Source organism: Eulemur rufifrons, chromosome 6 (genome assembly GCF_041146395.1).
Source record: "Eulemur rufifrons isolate Redbay chromosome 6, OSU_ERuf_1, whole genome shotgun sequence".
Classification (NCBI taxonomy): Eukaryota; Metazoa; Chordata; class Mammalia; order Primates; family Lemuridae; genus Eulemur; species Eulemur rufifrons.
The window spans coordinates 14,235,490-14,254,928 of record NC_090988.1 but is presented as its reverse complement, the minus strand read 5'-3'; the positions used below and the strand labels follow the sequence as shown (position 1 = coordinate 14,254,928).

General features: G+C 44.9%; 1 protein-coding gene across 1 annotated transcript in view; it reads left to right on the top strand.

Moving 5' to 3' along the window:
* The window catches only part of SORL1 (sortilin related receptor 1), a 167,204-nt gene that overhangs the window by 135,958 nt on the left and 11,807 nt on the right, over positions 1-19,439 (top strand). Inside the window, exons 33-44 of the mRNA XM_069470765.1 lie at positions 3,798-3,929; positions 4,575-4,701; positions 4,862-5,031; positions 5,975-6,087; positions 6,313-6,417; positions 7,235-7,307; positions 9,996-10,078; positions 11,315-11,411; positions 13,404-13,588; positions 16,647-16,766; positions 17,630-17,794; positions 18,931-19,105. Of these exons, the coding sequence (XP_069326866.1) occupies positions 3,798-3,929; positions 4,575-4,701; positions 4,862-5,031; positions 5,975-6,087; positions 6,313-6,417; positions 7,235-7,307; positions 9,996-10,078; positions 11,315-11,411; positions 13,404-13,588; positions 16,647-16,766; positions 17,630-17,794; positions 18,931-19,105 (1,545 nt within the window). The remainder of the gene's footprint in view (positions 1-3,797; positions 3,930-4,574; positions 4,702-4,861; positions 5,032-5,974; positions 6,088-6,312; positions 6,418-7,234; positions 7,308-9,995; positions 10,079-11,314; positions 11,412-13,403; positions 13,589-16,646; positions 16,767-17,629; positions 17,795-18,930; positions 19,106-19,439) is intronic.

Genomic DNA, 19,439 nt, shown 5'->3' with positions numbered 1-19,439 from the left:
TCCTTCTCATTCTGTTGCCGTCTGTATTTCTTTCATTATTATGCCCGTGTGTTCTCTTGCTCTTTTTGGTTGTTTTACTTTTTTTTTTTTGCTTTATCATAAGTGGTCTTTAGGTGACTTCTATTTGCTGTTGTAAAATTTTCTTATGCTTTTTAAGTGGCCCTATTTTGTTTAAAATGTCCTTAGTGTGACTTAGATGAAAACTTGGAAGGCACACCTGTCACATCTGCAAATAATACAAAGTTCAACAAGATAGCTTATTTTCTGGTGAAATAATGAGAATTTACAAAGGGAAACTAACATTTGGTGATGGGTTTTAAGGTGCCGTCATTCTCAGGTAAATCGTATATTCATTTCACTTAATTCTCACCATTACTTTTATTTTGGTATTATCTTCATTTTCAAGATAGGAAAATTAAGGTTCCAAGAGGATCCCATAGTCCGTAAGAGACTGGGGTATTTATTTAGGTTTCTCTTGCAGAATGTTTTGGTCTTTACATCAGGCCGTATTGAAAATTCTCATCAGGGAAGAAGACACCAAAGCCAGCACAGAGAAATGGAATAGGGATTAGTGTACAATTCTACGTTTCTGTTAAAAGAATGAACAAACTGGACCCCTGGGGCATTCAAATGACAGAGCAAGTTGATACCACACTCCCCAGAATAACAGTAGGAACATTTGAATCAAATAAGCAACCACATAAGAAGATGAACATTAAAAATAATTAACAAAGAGGAAAAGAAATAGGATTTCCCTCCTGGGTGATGTTAATTCATTAATTGATGTTCTTTAAATTGGTGTTTTCAGCCTGTTTCAAATCTGTCTTATTCACAATGATGTTGCTTAGTTAAGGGACTTAAAATCAAGATGTGCTGTATCCACAATTTTTTTCAACATTAATTTGATAACCTTATCAAAAAATGAAATGAGATTAGTGTAACATGATTCTTCTTAGAGAAGCTGGTCCCTGAAGGCCACTCCATCCTGTTCTAAGTCCCCATTAATCATCTGTTTAATAATCAGCTTAAGAATTTTCAGAGACTAATGACAACCTTATTCCCAGATTCTAAAACCCTTGTTTTCCTGCTTTTAAAATTTTGAGACATGTTTTATCAAGAAATTTCAAACATCCTCCAGCTTTACTACTCAGCTGTTGTTTGATTATATTTTATCCCATTCTTACTGTAGGGGCCAAGGCCATAGAGAAATTATCTGACCTATGTGGTTTGACTGGAGGTCTTACGACTGCTGTTTCAGAGAGGGTCCTGCCTGGCACTCAGAGGAGAATAATACATGCCTGGGGAGGGCATAACAAAGCAGTTCCAAAGATCCCCACCAAAAAAATTCACTCCCAGGAATAGGCTAAGATAGCAGAAGACTCTTGTTGCTATAGACTAACCAGGCAACAAAGGTTGAGATGACAAAAGCTCTTATGGATGGGAATTTTTATTAAGACAGATTTTCCCAAGAACCTGACACACTGGGAACAAAAAAAATCTCAGGTTCCAAGCCCTTTTCAGACTGGCCACTTGATAGGACCTGAAAATCACACCCCCTGGATGGGGGAGACCAGGAGAGAGGACTCCCACTTGGTCACAAGACAAGCTCTCAAGGACGTAAAACAAGACGAGAAGGAACTTCATCCTGTACCCCTCTTTATCAATAACACAGAAGGTCAAAGACAAAGGAAAAGACTATTTCTGGGAGGAAAGGAATCAAACAATATGAATATTCATAACACAAAGCACCAGAAAGTATACCAGATTTGCTACACCAAGACCAACCACACAAACCTTTTCTCCATTAATCAGAATTTTGCAGAGGAAACGGTGATTTTTTTTTTCCCGTCTGCTCAACCAGATTGCTCAGAGAGGCTGGGAGCCTGGCTGGTAAGAAATTCTCACCCTTTTGCTGACTGGAGTCCCTCAACTGCGGCTTCCAGAAGAGCAGAGCTTTGATCATCTTGTTCCTGGGGCCAGTTTTTACCCAGAAAGGCGGAGGGAAAGTTAGAATAACATTTTTAGATTTTATAGCTGGCTTTGGGGCAAAGGGGTTCTGGTATCTATGATCTCTTTTGGGGAATAGGGATTCTAGTTTCTGTGGCCAACCTCAGGGGAGAATAGGACTGGGAGATAGGAGGGCAGGAGAAGGTTAGAGAAAAACTTTTGCTCCTGAGGACTTCATTTTAGGGTGTTGTTTTCTGAGTCCCAACATTACCAAGTGAAATACTTAAATGATGGAGATCTTGGTATTTTTTAAAACAACCCTCTTCTGAGTAGACAGTCTCTCTCTGACTGTCCTGTATAAAATGGCATAACCTATCATATTTGTTTACTGCCTGTTTGCAGTTTCTCTCAATAGAAGATGAGCTCTGTGAGGGTAGGTCCTTTGTTTTACATATCACCATATTCTTAGCATTTGAAACAACACACATTTATTTTCTTACAGTTCCATAGGTCAGAAATGTGACACAGGTCTTGCGGGGCTAAAACCAAGACGTGAGCAGGGCTGGTTCCTCTGGAGGCTCTAGGGAAGATCTGTTTCCTTTCTGATTCCAGGTTCTGGAGGCCAGCCACATGCCCTGGCTCATGGCCTCGTCCTCCGTCTTCAAAGCCAGCAACATTGCATCTCCCTGACCCTCTTTCTGTCTTCACAGCTCTCTCTCTGACCACAGCCAGGAAAGGGTCTCTGCTGTGAAGGCCCCATGTGATGAGATGGGGCCCACCTGGCTAATCCAAGCTGAACTTCCCCCCTTCCAGATCCTTAATTTACTCGTATCCCCAAAGTCCTTTCTGCGGTGTAAGGTGACATGTGTAAGATAACATATTAACAGATTCCAGGGATTAGGATGTGGACATCTTTGACTTGGAGGAGCAAGATGCCTGTTAGCCCCTACTCTCTGGTGGGGTTGGGGTTCTGATGTAGTCCTTCCCTGTCCAGGACGGGGCAGGCAGGGAGGAGTCTGTATCACGAAGACCTGAAACACCTGCACCTGGGCCCACCCCAGACAGCAGAAGATTTGGTTTCTATCACCATTCTCATCTCTCCTCTTTCTAGGATCATTTGCAATTATATGGTCATCTCTTCCATTTTAGAGCCTCCCATGCAGTTTGTGTCTACTTTTAGAACTGAAGAGAATATCACATTTTGGTGAATAGACTAGCCATGCAGTTGGATGACTTTTAACTGACCCAGTGCTCTTTATTTGCATTATTTCATTTTCTGTGAAAATATTTTGAAAACCTATACAATTAAAAATACTACCTAAAGTGGAGATGCTTCTTGCAATCATTGGGATTCATCTCATTATTTGTATTACCCAAATCAGAAGTCAGCTTGTCATTCTCGACTGCAAATACTAGTAACAGAATAATCAGTAGTGCTGCAGAGCAAGAGCTACGAGTTGTTGCTGCTGGCCAGGAGCCAGGCACTGTTCCAGGTGCATGGTCTCATTAGGTCCTTGCAGACGCAACGGCGGTGGAATTGTCACCCCAATTCTTACAGGGGAACTGAACGTGGGTGATGTTAAGCAATTGGCTCAAGCTCACACAAAACCAAAATTTAAACCCCAGTTTGTTTGAGTCCATAGCGCTGTTTCCCTGCAGGCAGATCTGTTGTTCACATTACATAAGACACCACAGCACCAGTGTAGATTCTACCACTCTTCATTCTGGAGGCATATTTTAAAGTAAAAGCCGGTTGGTTAGTTCACAGATTTCAAACCCCTTTTCCTAAATTTGAATAAACCTGGGCCCAGCCTTTAGTACAGCGTGGCCCCTTCCCCTTTGTGTTTCAGCCACGCACAGCACACTGACCTGTATGAGCAGGGAGTTCAAGTGTGAGGACGGCGAGGCCTGCATCGTGCTGTCGGAGCGGTGTGACGGCTTCCTGGACTGCTCCGACGAGAGCGACGAGAGGGCCTGCAGCGGTGAGTGCTGCCGGCCTATTGGCCGGACTGGGCCGGGCGGCCCCTCTACCCCAGGGTGAGCCCTCGTGTGTGAATCTCTAGCTTAGGACCCTTTTGAGCTTTTCCTCATCTGCAAATGAAACGGATTTGTGCCCAGTTTTGGAGCTGTACTTGAGGTGAGCCTTGGCCAGACAGATGCAACTTCCAGCTGCCTCCTCCCTGTTGCTGACATGCTGGTCTTAGATTGGTTTTTGCTGGGATTCCCACCTCAGGCCAATACACGTTGGCTCTCAGAGAGCCGCAGGCTGCTGGGGCGGTTAACTCAGTCCTCTCTGGAGTGCATTTAGTAATGGCTCCTGCTGTGACATCGTCCTTGGACTTGGAGCATTCTCTATTGAGAAACAGGGTTCAGTTGCCATAGGCAGGAGGGAGGTGAAATGAAAGTAAAAAAATATCATGACTGGAAATGTCGCAGACCCTTGGAAAGGTCGTATAGGGAAGTTTCAACTACATTTTCTGGGATGTCTTTTCAGATAATGATTGTGGCCTTCTAACAATCTAGATCATGGTAGTTGTGTTTAAAAGCAGGGGACCTTTGGGGTTCTTTGAAATCCAAGGATTTGTAAGATGTAACTTCCTTTGATCTCTTCCCCTTTATCTCTGTAGATGAGTTAACTGTGTACAAAGTACAGAATCTTCAGTGGACAGCTGACTTCTCTGGGGATGTGACTTTGACCTGGATGAGGCCCAAAAAAATGCCCTCTGCTTCTTGTGTTTATAATGTCTACTACAGGTGGGTCCTATTTTTGCCACAGAAGGAAATGATGTCTTTGTTGCCACTGGATGTTCTATAAACTCGCTGTGATGTGCGTGGTGTGACTCTATATTAGCTGAGTCACATATCCCAGTCCCTGTGCTGCTTCAGTATGACACATCTTTATTCTTTTGGACAGGGTGGTTGGAGAGAGCATATGGAAGACTCTGGAGACCCACAGCAATAAAACAAACACTGTATTAAAAGTCTTGAAGCCAGACACCACGTATCAGGTTAAAGTACAGGTTCAATGTCTGAGCAAGGCACACAACACCAATGACTTTGTGACCCTGAGGACTCCAGAAGGATGTAAGTGTTATGGTTTATTTTTATGGCATGCATGAGACCTTATGCGTGATTTTGAGAGGGTTTTCCCAAGGATGCTCAGGAGTGTGGTAACATACGTGTGTCTTACATGTGCAGAAGTATCATGGCTAGGTTTGATGGTCTTGCTGGTGTTGTTGAGCATTGATTCTCCTTATTGTGTCAGAGAATGTTCATGTATCTTAAGAAGTTAATTTCAGATCCTTACTACCATTGCCCTGTTTTGCATCTCTTGTCTATTTTCTGCCTCTATGTTCCTTCTCTAGATATTTCCCAGTACTTAGTATATATGGGGTCATCATGATTAGAATACGAGGCATGTCAGCAGTTTTGTGGCTGACTGTTAAAGAAATTTACCACGTTCGTGTGTCCAAGAGACTCCTGCCTCCTCCCCACCTTCAAAGTAGTTGACATGGGCGACTATCTGCTTGAATGTCGTCTTTTTCCATCGCCTGAAGTATTTTGAACTAAACTCCTTAAGGAGCCTGCCTTGAAGGTTGTCACATTTGTTTGGACATAGAATTTCACTGGTCTTATTCCGTGATAGTCATGCCCGCAGTACTCTATTTTGTTGCACAGGAAGCCGAGGCAGCAGCTGCTGTCGTTGGTGATTAAGATCTCAGCATGAAAGTCCTAGAGTCAGTGGTGACTCAGCCTGCCCAAGTGTCCATCCCGCAGCCCTTGTGAGCCACAAATTCACGTCACACTTTACTGAGCCATGATCTGACGTGTGGACAGCACACCTTGCTTTCTGGAAGAAGAGGAAAGGTGTCTTGTCAATGCGAAGACCAAACTAATGGCCTTTCTAGTGAATAGGTCCCAGTGCCAGCTCTGGATTCTTTCTTGTCCTTGTTTTAAGTTCAGGAAAATCCCCCCCCAGTTGGCCGCTATGCAGATGGGTTGTAACCTCAAGTTGACTCTTTTCTAGTGCCAGATGCCCCTCGAAATCTCCAGCTGTCACTCCAGAGGGAAGCAGAAGGGGTGATTGTGGGCCACTGGACTCCTCCCATCCATACCCATGGCCTCATCCGTGAGTACATTGTAAGTATCTTCCAGGAGCCGACTGACTATGCCGGGAGGCTGGGAGATTTCTGGGTGTTCTGTATGACCAGGAGTTGAGTGTGGCGTAGCTTTGTAGGTATGACCCATCCGTCAGAACGTTACATGCCCTACCCTCTTCTCTCCCCTCCTGCTTCCTCCCAAGGCATTAGGGTGCCCCAGACCTTTGGTTACCTTTCATTCATATTTTTTTTTTTCTTGCTTTAGGTAGAATACAGCCGGAGTGGATCCAAGATGTGGGCCTCCCAGAGAGCTGCGAGTAACTTTACAGAAATAAAGAACTTGCTGGTCAATTCCCTATACACTGTCAGAGTGAGTGGCAAGGTCCTTCCAGTTGTCTGCACAGTCTTAGAACGTAGCGAGATGGTGGCCATGTCATGAGAACTCTGTGCTTACCTTTACCAGATGCACATTAGTAGTCTGCAAAATACCCGACTCCTTGCCCTGGGGCACGGTGGGGAGGTCATAGTTTCTTTCAGTCTCTTAAACTGATGACACAAAGAACTTGAAATCAGAGTTCCCTCAGATAACTGCAGTTTTACGGTGATGCAGCTTTACCTGCTTTTAACCCAGATGTTCTGCTGCTGCCTTTCCAGCTCCTATACTTTTGCACTCACCTCTTTTCTGCTTATCTTTAGCTGCAGAGTGATGCAGAGCTATGACAAGTCATACTTATGAACTGATTTTGTGAGGTTCTTATGAAATATATTATTAATATCTTTGGCAGAAAGGAGATAGATTTTGTGCAAAACATGTTTGTTGACAGCATTAAGTGCACACATTCCAGTGACTCCCTCACACTGTTAATTTCCTTAGTAGCCTTTATATATGTGTGTGTATATGTATACACCCCCCTACACACACCGGCCCTTTTTAGAAACCTTGACATCTGTCAATCAATAGAAATGTTATGATCTTAGGACTATTGTGAGCCCCTTTACCCAGGCTTCTTCCCTGTGTCTCCTCTTTCCTCTCTTGTTTGAATTGCTGGGGCTTCTGAATGTTCTGGATCACTCTGTATAGGGCTTTTTCCACCCTCATTGCCAAAGTCTCACCCCTTTAGCTCAGAATTCTTGCTGTATGGTGTATTGCCTTTATTTCATACTAATTCACACTCTGATTTGAAAAGGTGGCTGCGGTGACTAGTCGTGGAATAGGAAACTGGAGCGATTCTAAATGCATTACCACCATAAAAGGAAAAGGTAAATGATTCCAGCATTTGCAGATTTAGAGAGATAGAAACCCTTTGGAAATAAGTTTCAATATGACTGGGAGCTGGAGAAGCATAGATTAGAAACCTTTGCACAACTTCCTTCTCCCTAACACATGCCACTCATTTCTGGGTATCTCTGCAGTGCTTTAGATACAAAGTCTTTCTGGGGTGATTTGAGTGTATTCCTCCTCCTAGAATTGAGCATTTCTTATAATGCAAACATGCAGAGGGATTTCCAAAGGCCATAGTGCCCATCCCTTTGTGAGCATGTATGATATCTAAGATAGGAGTCCTTCCCTCTCACTAAAGGTGGTTTTGTGCACATTTATTTACAGTGTTTTAAGGAAAGCACCGTGCTGTTGCTTGTTACTTCTCCCAGTGGCACTGACAAACTATGTGTAGGTGGTTTTTTCTTGCACCAGGGTAAGGGGCAGAGCTGGGACTGGAAGCTGATCTGCCTGACTCCAAAGCCTGTAGTCTAACCATTGTGCTCTGTGCTTCCTTCTGGGCTGAGACATGTGCGGCCCACTGGCCCGCCCTGCTTGCCGGGGGTGGCTGGCTCGTCACCTTGCATGTGTGCCGCATGAGGGCAGAGATCTGGTCTGTTTTTCTCCACTCTGTCACTGGTACCTAGTAGGAACTAAAGAAATAGTTGATAGATGAGTGAGTTGAAGCAATTAAATGCAGGGTTCTGTCACGCTCTGGGTTAAGGACTGCAATTCCTATGTGGTTTTCCTGATCTTCGTCCTGGCACTACGGACTTTTGCTCGTGGACCTGCGGATATTAAAACCAGATGAACACTGCGGCACGGAATATTATTGGGAGATTTTACTTTAACCCGAGCCTGTGAGAAATAAGATCTGGGTCAGGGAGAGTCACGACCTGATCGCCTCTAAAATCTGAAGTCATTAAGACCAGGGCACGAGGCAGCCAGACTTAGTGCCACCGGTCAGTCTTTGGGCCTGAATGCTTGCAGGTATTAAAGAAAGGATGCTGAGTTCTCACTCTCCTGGAGTTTTTATTTTTTAAATAATTTCTCTCTACAAAATCTGGGTTAAAACATACCACACATAACAAAAAAGTCAACAGAAAACATGTATGTTGAATTCCATAGGCACAGGTCATATGTGCAGTGGAAAATCTCAGCGGGTAGTTGCATCTCCTCTTTCTTTCCTATGATTTTGATGAATCTCAGCTGTTGCATACATTTTGGCTAGGGTACGTATAGAAGGCAACCGTGGGCTGCGTCCAAAAGTATTTGAAATATCTGTGACTCGCTGTTATAAAAGCATAGGAAGATGAAGGAGAAAAACAGCAGAGGCGTCAGCCAGAGGCACCAGGTTAACTGGTGAATGCAGTGGATTGATGATGACAGTGAGAAAAGCCACCGTTCACTGAGCACTTCTTGTGTGCTAAGCACCACGCTGTTGTTTCACATGAATTGATTAATCCTTACGAGTCCTGTGAGATAAACATTTTTTATCCTCATTTTGTGGCTGAAGAAACTGAGGTTTGGAGAGGACTGTGACCTGTTCTGGTGGCCACAATTGTAATTCAGGTCAGCTTTCCCGTAGGTAGCACCTGTGCTGTTCTGCTCTGAGTCAGCCACCTGAAGCTTCTAACATCCTGTCTTCTAGTGATTGCATTTTCCTCAAGCCCGGTTTTATTACGTGGTTGATCATCTAGAGAGACTCCTCCAGACTTTGACACATCTCTTTTGCCACTAAATCTTATCCGCTCCTCTGAGTCTCTCTTGCTCTGGCTGTGTAAGGGGCATATGTGCTGAGAGTCTAATATACAACTTGTCATTTAAATAATATCTTCTGATAATATCGAGCCCATTGAACCCTCTTAGGTCATGCTAGGCTGAGCACTGTCAGCTTTTTGGTGGGAAGACCTTGGCAATGGCCAGCACGGAGCTCATCAGTGGAAGTGAGGGGTTTTTTCTCTTGGCCACTCTCTCCTTGCCCCCAACTCTCAGCTTGAGCTTGGTCTGTTTGAGAACACCAGTTGCTTGCTGGCTCTTTAATCTGCCACAGGTGAGACTGTATTGGAGGGAAGAGCAAGGGAACCTTAGTCGAGTGCTAGGCACTGTACATACCTTATTTTAGTTAACTTTCCCAGCTCTGGGAGATGTAGATAAATAGGTTCAAGGAAGATAAGTAAGTTCCTCTGAGTTACGCAGCTGTTGGAACAGGAATTTGAACTCAAGTTTGCCAGATTCCAGAGGCTGTGTACTTTCCATTTTGCCACACGTTCATTTACAATTTATTATGGACGATTTATCCTGTTGTCAACTTTCTAAAAGGACTTGAGACCACTGGGACTTTGTTAGTGCCAATAAAGATGCCACTCATGGTAATCCCTGCACCTTTAAGAAACAGGCCGAAGCTGGGCTATTTGGGGACTTTTACAAAATGTAACCTTTCTGCCCGACCTAATTGCCAGGATAGCAGCCTGAGCCAAGATAGCTGTGTGTTCACCCAGCGACTGTCGCCCCGACCTCAGCTTCAGGAAAACAGTGGTGAAGAGATAGATCGGCAGAAAAACTGCCGATGAAATGCCCATTCTTCCCCAGCTGAAAGATCACTTTGTCTGTTGAGTTGAAAGCTGTTGTCTTGCCTTCCTCACTTTTCATCGCGTGGTTTCTCTTTCTGAATTCCTTTTTGTTTTCAGTGATCCCACCGCCAGATATCCACATTGACAGCTATGGTGAAAACTCTCTGAGCTTCACCCTGACCATGGAGGGTGATATCAAGGTAACGTGGAAATTTCACACCGGCAGTCGGGTGGGGCTTTGCTTTGTCTGGGAACGGACAGGACATAGCACAGCAAGATGGAGAAAAATGAATGACTTGATCTAGTGAAGCTAAAATACCATAACTAGGTTGGTTCCTTCCCCCCACGAAGAACAACTTGAGTCTTCACATGTAATTATTCTGCCTCAGCCTGGTGCCTTTTATTTTTTTCTTTAACCATATAATTAAATGGTTCACAGCTACGGTGCAAATAAAGAGTTGGTGTTAACAGAATATATATGCCCTGTAATTTTCAGCTTTATTGGATTTCCTGGTGCTAAGCGCTAATGCTGAGGTTCCCACAGTGGAACAGCAACCTTCTTGTGAGGGAGTCGGATACCTAGGAAGCATATCCACCTCGTATCCCCTTATATTCTCCCAGCATCCTCTCTGCTTGGCCCATCTGCATAGCGAGCTTCACCATCGTTAGCTCTGTCCACGTGGTTTCTCACACTGAGATCCACTTTCCATAGTGTTCCTTCTTATCTATTTGTTCTGCCTCGCATCCCTCCCTATCCACGAAGTTGTGGTGGGATAAACAGCCTTCAGTAGTCCTTGTGCTGTTAACTATAACTCAGTGTCATGCCCTTGGCTTCATAGTGGGTTGATCTAAGAGATGGCCTTATGTGGTCCTTGTCTTGGGTCTTAAAAACGTCCTTATTTTGTTTGTTGTCCCATATTAAAGATAATTTAGATCCAATCCTTCTGTGAGTTCAGGACTTGGAAAAGGTAGTCTTTCCGATACATGGATGTATTTACTCCTGATAGACAATGAGAGGTAACCAATCTGCCTTTGTATTGATCGACTTCTTGGTCTTGACTGGAAGGACACTCTGAGCTGAGATTTATCCTTAATTCTCATAGCCTAATATCTTTTCAGTTTTTCCTCTTTCCACCTTTATTAATTGGTTCCTGTTCTTTTATTCTGCATTAACTTTTTTGATTCATCAAATCTATATTTTGTATCATAAATAGTCCCACATTTGTTTTTAGAAGTGCAGTATAACTAAGCCTTATTTAATGGTAGCACAAATGGAACTTGCTTAAAAATCAAAAGAAGCGAACCAGCCCATTGTGAGAATAAGATACCTAAGGAAACAACAGAAAAGAGGTGTATTTTTAATCCTGCCTTTTGTATTTGGTGTGCCCTATGACAGTGTTAGCAGCTCATCTAACACATTTCTTGGTTCGTGGCAGGTGAATGGCTATGTGGTGAACCTTTTCTGGGCATTTGACACGCACAAACAAGAGAAGAGAACCTTGAGCTTCCGAGGGAGCATATTGTCACACAAAGGTAACACCCTAGAGCCCGGTGATGTGTAGGCAGGAGGGAGGGGGGCTAGACTGACACTTGCCCAGCAGTAGAGCTCGAGGGCGTCTTCTCTGGAGGCCACTCTACAGGAAGAGGATACTGTCAGTGTGCTCCTGACTCCAGGTAGAAGGATTCACTCAGCGGCTCCTCAAACCCCCTTCTAATCTGATGGCCTTTCATGGAAGTTGAAGGCCTTAAAGGAGGAAAAAGAAGAAAGAGGCCAGAGTTCCAAAAGAAAGAGTTCCTAGATTTAGTTACCTATCTCTTTTTTTCTAGTCTGGTTCATTCCTCCTTTGCTAATGAGAGGTAGCACAAGGCCTGGTGCGTAATTGGCATTAGTAAATATTTGTTGACTGAGTGAATGAACCAACAAACCGAGGAAGGAACTGGTCCAGTCCCTCTTACATCTGTGCAGATAGTGAGCCTCAACTAAAATCCATGTGTCTGAAAATGGGGTAAAGGACGATGTTCATTTATTTCTAAGACAAGACCTTCAATGGCAAAAGCTGCCTGTGAGTGCTGAGAACGACTTGGGAGCCCCTTCCTTTCTCCTCCTAGCCTGTTTGCAAAACATTTCCAATCATCTTTTTATTCGATCCTTGTTCCAGCCTTATGAAGTAGAAACTACAAAGTGTTTTATTATTTTTTTTTTAACCAAAAGTGTACTAGGCTAAGTAATTTGCCCAAAAAGGGTTGTGCAAGAGTAAAAATAACATTGAGCACCTACTGTGTACAAGCATTTCCCGGTGCATTTTATGTGTGTTGTTTTCCATAGTCCCAACATTAATTCTGGGAAGTATGCTGAATTTTACAGAGGTGAAACTGAGATTCAGAGAATAAGTAATTCTCTCGGAAGGTGGCAGAGCCAGAATGGGAACCCACGTCTTTCTAATTCCAAAGCTTATGATCTCGTGGGCTCAACATTGCACCAGTAGAAATCGGCAGAGTTGGGAACAGAAGTCTTACTTGCTGTTGTCTGAAATCTATCAGGGCTAGTGCAGGGCTAGGCACCATGCCAAGCACTTTATACACATTTTCTTTTTTAATCCCTGCAACAGCCAGCTGCCATAAGTGCTGTTATTTTTCTCCATTTTACAAACAAGGAAATAGACCTAGAGAATTTAACTACTTTACCCAAGGATATACAGCCACAGAGTGTAGAGTCAGGCCTTGAACCCAGTCCTGCTGCTCCCGAAGGTTATTCTCTTAGCTTATCCTCCCCTTGCTTCCCTTCTTTTTCAGTTTTAGTAACATTTCCCCTAATTAGAAAGCAGTTCACGTTTATTATATTTCAAAAAACTTAGAGAAAACAAAAAAGTACAGTGAAAATTAAATTTTCCTATAATTTCACTTTCATAGTTTAGATATCTCCTAATATTTTTTCTATGCGTTAATCTCTATTTTTTTTCTAAAATTAGAATAATGCTATATATAATTTTGTATCCTGCCCTTTTCACTTAACATAAAATGGTGAGAATTTTCCATATTCTTTGAAACAACTTTAAGTGCCTGCATAGCAGTTCGTGGAATGTACACTATTTAATATTTGTCCTGTCGCTGGACAATCAGATTATGTTCACTTTTTTCCTACTGTAACACTGTGACAAGAATTTGTCTTGTTGCACACATTTTTGAGTCTCTCTCTGATTTCATGGGATAACTGGATTGCAGGATATGAGTTTCCAGGCCCTTATTATAGAGCCAAATAGCTGTCCAAGGGTGTTGTACCAATTTATATCCTCGGATAGTCAGCTTTAAAGAAATTACCCAGGGCCCATGTGGTGTGTCACATGTAGCAGTCATCAGTACATAAACATTGAATGAACATGGGAACGAATGAAAGTCTTATGACATGTGGGACTAACTTAAATTGAGAGATACTACTTTTTTACAAAAAAATGGTGTGTGTATCAAGACAAATTCTTGACTAACGTCCCCAACTTCCTCCTGGCATCTCCTGTCCTGTTTGCACAGTTGGCAATCTGACAGCTCACACGTCCTATGAGATTTCCGCCTGGGCCAGGACGGACTTGGGGGATAGTCCTCTGGCATTTGAGCATGTCGTGACCAGAGGGGTTCGCCCACCTGCTCCTAGCCTCAAAGCCAAGGCCGTCAATCAGACTGCAGTGGAATGTACCTGGACCGGCCCCCGGAATGTGGTGAGTGGACCAGAATGACCATGGCAACGTGAGCACAGACTCTCCCTGATGCTAGGCCACCGCGGAGCCCTGGGGCTTTTCCTTCTGTTGCTGCTGCTGCCTTTCCCACCCCAAGCCAAGCTGCCCTCCTGGTCAGTTCTGGATTACCTTCTGTAGGCAACTGATGCTGCAGCCCCAGCGTCCCTGTCCATACCTCACTTGGCATCTAAGAGGTAGCACCCATGCTGTTTGTCGTTGAGTAGACCTCACACTTGTAAAGGGTGGCGTATTCCTGTGCTTGGGGACTCACCTTGGCATCTCACGGACTTGGTGACAAGTCAGCAGTGATGACAAGGAGAATTGATCTAAGTACCTGGCCTGGCTCCTCCAGCCCCTTCCGGTCTTATATGATCTCCCACCCACAGGTGGCCTTCTGGACCAGTCCTGCCAAGTGTTCTGTTGTCCCTGCTATGCTTGTATTTAGGTATTTAGGTCCTCCCTTTTCTTCTGTTTTTATATGTGCACTGTGATTCACTGTGACTAGATTTGTGCTCGCTTCTTTTTGAGGCTGGTATTTACCCTCCACCTGTCCCCATTGCGCACCTTCCTTTGCTGCTAGGTCGGCCTTCCCAAGGCTCTTGGCACGTTCCTCCCCCTCTTGCCTCTGAGCCTTGGCTTATGCTCTTCCTCCTCCTTGCAGTCCTTCCCTCCTTCTGCTGTGCAAGCAAATCCTACTTCCTTCCATTGGATCTTTTTCCCTTATCAGCCTTCCAGATGTTTATAGCTGGTGCCGTGTAGCATAATGTTTCATTAGGCACACTTTACCCTATTTGATAGTTTCTATCTGTTACTCTTATCTCCCAGACTAGTTTGTAAATTCCTTGAAAGGAAGGATTATTTTCTGGGTTTTCCAAATGGAAATGCATGTGGAATTAAATCTATAATTAGCTCCTAGTTAGTAAATCCCTAGTAATGAGTGGAGAAACCAGAACCAGTTCATGGGGAAATGACCAAAGTTTAGAATCTATAAGATCAGCAGTGAAAAAGGAAGGAGAAGTAAGATTTACCTAGCACCCACTGTGTATGCCAGGAACAGTGCACAACCTTTTAAACACGTTCTCCCACTTAATCCTTTGTTCGCTTCTATGGGACAGAGGTCCCCAACCTTTTTGGCACCAGGGATCGGTTTCATGGAAGATAATTTTTCCATGGACCCTGGAGGTAGGGGAGAGAAGAAGGCAGAGCTCAGGTGGTGATCCGTGACCTAGTTCCTAAGAGGCCACGGACCTATACTGGGGTGCAGCCTGGGGGTTGGGGACCACAGCTGTGGGGTAAATATTCTCATTTTACCAATGAGGAAACTAAGGTTCAGCAAGGCTAGATCACTTGCCAGAGTTGAAGCTCTAGTGACTGAGTTTGCACTCAGGGCTGGCTGACTTGGCAGCTGCTGCCCTTTTGCATGTCCCAGCACCTGCTGCTGAGGCAGGGCCGGTGATAAGAAGCCCTGAGCCATCCCCAGGACTCCCTCTTACCTGGAAGGTGACTCTACTCACAAAGGGACCTTTCTCTCTGTGTATATACCTGACTCAGGGCACAACCAGCAACCCACATCCAACTGTCTTCCTAGAGTAGAGCACAATGCACAGAACATTGGGACATCCCTTGATTTTAGGGTCTCTGATTAAGAGTTAACTTGGAGAGTAGCCTGACATGCCTCATCCTGGCTCAAGCAGTGGTCACACTCATCGTGGCTTTAGGGATTAGGGACCAAATGAGATCACCTGTTTGAAGCTCTCACCTTCTGCTCCTCTTTAGTTCACTGAGGATTCTAGCAGCTCTCTCATGGTTTTCCTCTCTACCATGAGAACTGCCATTGTCACTGTCCATAGCCACCCTGCCTCAGGCAGCCACGGGCCTTGTCCTGGGCAAGATCATCTTGTTCCTGAGCTCTGGGCCCCCAGCCTGGCATCATCGTCCTGTGTCATGCTTTGTAGCTCCCTAGTTCCCACTGCTGTTCTAGATGCATTTGCTTTCTCACCCCTCTGAGTTCCTCAACTCTGCTCTTGCCGACCTCTTCCCAGGCGACTGCCTGCTTTAGGGCCTCCCTTCCTCTTGCCCTGTGCATGCTTTCCCCTCTCTGCTCTATTTTCAGCTGCTGAGCAGTGTTAGAGAAAATCACACTGTTGTCTGGGACTTGGAAATAGTTTATTTCCCCCTCAATTCAACGAAGTTTGGAGTTTAGTAGTCCAGGGCTTCTACCACAGTAGCACAGTTTGATCCTGCCGTCACCTGTGATATTCATCTTCAAGGTCACCTTGTGGTCTGAGAGGCCTCCTGGGGCCACAGCCATGATCTCTATTCCAGGCAGCAGGAGGGCAGGAAGAAGGACTTGTTTCTCCATTGTGATGAGCCCTCTGAGGGCTTCCCACGTGACACCTCTGCCTCCCTCTCAGTGGCTGGAGGCTTGTCGTGTGGGCTGTCCTAGCTTGCAGGCAGGTGGGAAGGGTAGACATTTTTCCAGGTAGCAATTTTCCCTAAGAACCAGGGTTCTACCAAGGAAGAAAGGGAAAGTGGGTATCTGCTGAGCAGCTAGCACTGTTTGCCATCCTCCCCTCTCTCTCCGTGTTTCCTGAAATTCTCACGCTCACTCTACAAGCTCTGATGGCACCCCAGCCCACTCAGCATGTCCTCTCGGTGGCCCCCCATCCATGCTGTGTTGGTAGAATGCCACCCCGTCTTTGGTAATCCCCTCTGTTCTCAGGCTCACCATGCAGTCTTCTAGTGTAGCTTCTCATGCTCCATGTTTGCAGCTTGTTATTTATAATTATGTCTGTTTCTCTTCTCTTCCCATCTCCTCAAGAATGGGCTCATTGAGGATGGAGACCCCATCATATTTACCTTTGTAGCTGTACATACAGGGCCTGGCCCAAGTGCCCTTCCTGTAGATATAATAAATATTGAATGAAGGCTTCTCTCTGAGCTCTTCTGACACAGTTCCAGGGTCTTCCGTTTTGGATTTGAAGGAAACGAGGACATTGGCCCATGAGCTGATGTCCTGTCCCTTCTTTGCTCTCACCAGGTTTATGGTATTTTCTACGCCACATCCTTTCTCGACCTCTACCGCAACCCGCAGAGCTTGACTACTTCACTCCACAACAAAACAGTCATTGTCAGCAGGGATGAGCAGTATTTGTTCCTGGTAAGTTTCCTATACCAGGAGTCAAGAGGAGTTGTATATTTTAAGAGATCTCTTAAGTCTGGGTTCCTGAACTCAACCTAGACCCCAGGGAGCTGGGACACCTGGGTTCCAGGATCCATGTGTGTGACGTGAGGAAAGTTCCTCTTCTTTGTAAGGATCACTGGGCTCTTACTTGAGATGCAGAATGAGCAGCCATTTAACCAACTGCAGCTCCATCATGGAGGATGGATAACTTGGCAGATGGGTCACGGGTTAGATAAATCAAAAGCTTTTGTCGGATTCCACCTTTAGGAATTTAGCCTACATACGTTTACAGGTGTGATGAGATATATGGAAAAAGAAGTTTGGTACGTTATTCCTTGTGATAGCAAAGGATTTGAAACAACTTAAATGTCTATCAAGGGAGGACTGGTTAAAAATATTATGGGTTACCTGTGCAATGGAATACAGGACAGCCATCTAAAAGAAATATTATATAACAACTCTAAATGTGCAGATATGGAAAAATCTCTAAGCTATATTAAGTGAAAGAAGCTAAGAGCATAATATGTGTACTTTTTTCTCAGTTGTATAAAAAATATTTAAGAAAAATTGGCTACACATATGCACACATGCATATATGTATGTATTTACACACGCACACAGCTGTGCTTACATGTGCAGAGGGCATTTCTGGAAGGAAGCACAAAAAACCAGCGGTACCTCTTGGAAAATGATCTAGGGTAGGTGGGGAATTATTTTATATTTTATATCTTTTGTACTCATTGAGTTTTAATTGTGTCACTATTTTGTTGAACAAATAGTAGTAAAGGTTGCATAAGCCCACGTGGTATTTTATTCCTGCGTGTGTGCTTTGGCCCTAGGTCCGGGTGGTGGTGCCCTACCAAGGGCCGTCCTCCGACTACGTCGTAGTGAAGATGATCCCGGACAGCAGGCTCCCACCCCGGCACTTGCATGTGGTCCACACAGGCAAAACCTCAGCCGTCATCAAGTGGGAGTCGCCGTACGACTCTCCTGACCAGGACCTGGTGCGTGGGCGAGGCCTCCCGGCAGCCTTGTTTATTCCTAGCGTGGTTGGGGTGAGGTGGGTGGAAGGAGGTCCCATAATGTGGCAAGAAACACAGGCCTAGTGCTGGGAGCTCAGCATGCGGTCTCTCCCCCATTTCTGTCTGGCCAAAGACAGGGTCCTTACGAGAACCTCTTAGCTGGCACATCTGCACTATTCCTAGCTGCCACTTTGGTTTCTCCACTGCTTACATCCCCTTCCCCGACCCTCTACAACAGGGGTCAGCAAACAAAGGCCTGCAGGCCAACTCCCGCCTATCCCCTGTGTGTTTTTTTTTTTAATAAAGTTTTATTTAAAACCAAGCCACACCCATTTGCTTACATATTATCTTTGACTGTTTTCATGCTATGAACAGCAGAGTCTAATAGTTACGGTGGAGATCATCTGGCCCTCAAAACCCAAAATATTTACTGTGTGGACCCTTACAAAAAAGTTTGGGGACAGCTGCTCTAATGGAAGGGGCACTGATCCTAGACCTCCTATTTTCCTGTGCTCCGGGTGCCTTTACCTCTGCCCGCTTCCCTCCCCTCCATCCAGGGGTGGCTGGTTTTAAACGCATGGTGGTTTTAAACTTCTTCCTGATGCTGGAGTCTCCTGTGCTTACTACATGTCCCTTTATGTCCCCCTCTCCTCCAATTGCAGAAGAAGCAATCTGGGAGAAAGTGAGCAGAGCTCTGTGTCCTTAGAGCTAGGATTGAACTCCTCTTGTTCATTCTCTCTCCACTGACAGCATCCACTGTGGCCATGGTGGAGATGCAGACGTTGAGTTCTGAATCTGGATGTTGCTTGCCCCAACCTACCTGCTGATGCCACCATAGCTGTGGCCTTCCCTGGGGCTTTTCTTTTCTTCTTCTTCTATTTTTTGGGGGGATCTAATTGATAATTCTTTGTGCAGTTCTGTGAATACCTGCTATAAGGCTGGGGCTGGTCACCCCAAAGGCTTTATAAAGAATAGTCAGCCTTTGGGGCTCAAAGTATTGTTGTGGGTCACAGCCATTGATACACTTATCTTACGTTCTCCACCATTGAACCGGAAGAAGTAAACAATGTCCATTTTCTGATTCCCATTCGGATGTTCTTTTTCTGGTCTTTTTCTAGTTATATGCCATTGCAGTTAAAGACCTAATAAGGAAGACCGACAGGAGCTACAAAGTAAAATCCTGCAACAGTACAGTGGAATACACCCTCAACAAGTTGGAACCTGGAGGGAAATACCATATCATTGTCCAACTGGGGAACATGAGCAAAGATTCCAGCATAAAAATCACCACAGGTAAGCAGGAGAGAGGTCGGAGGCCTCTCACACGGCCAAGTGCCCGCGGTGCTGCTAGACCTCCAGACACGTGCTTTGTGTAGGAACTAACTGCCCAGGAAGTGCAGACGCTGCCCTTCAGGGTCCATCCTCGGGCAGAGCAGTGCTGGGTGCTGGTGTGTGGGCTTCAGTGTGGTGACCTGGGACCCGCTCTCGTTTTCTATATTCTCCAAGTCATTTTTACTCTCTTCTCCCTTAGCTGGTTTTGATGTTACTAGGGGAGAAGAGGAGGAATTCCCAAGAGAGTTAGGAAATAAAACTGAATATTTACCACTAAGACCAAGCATCGTATCTG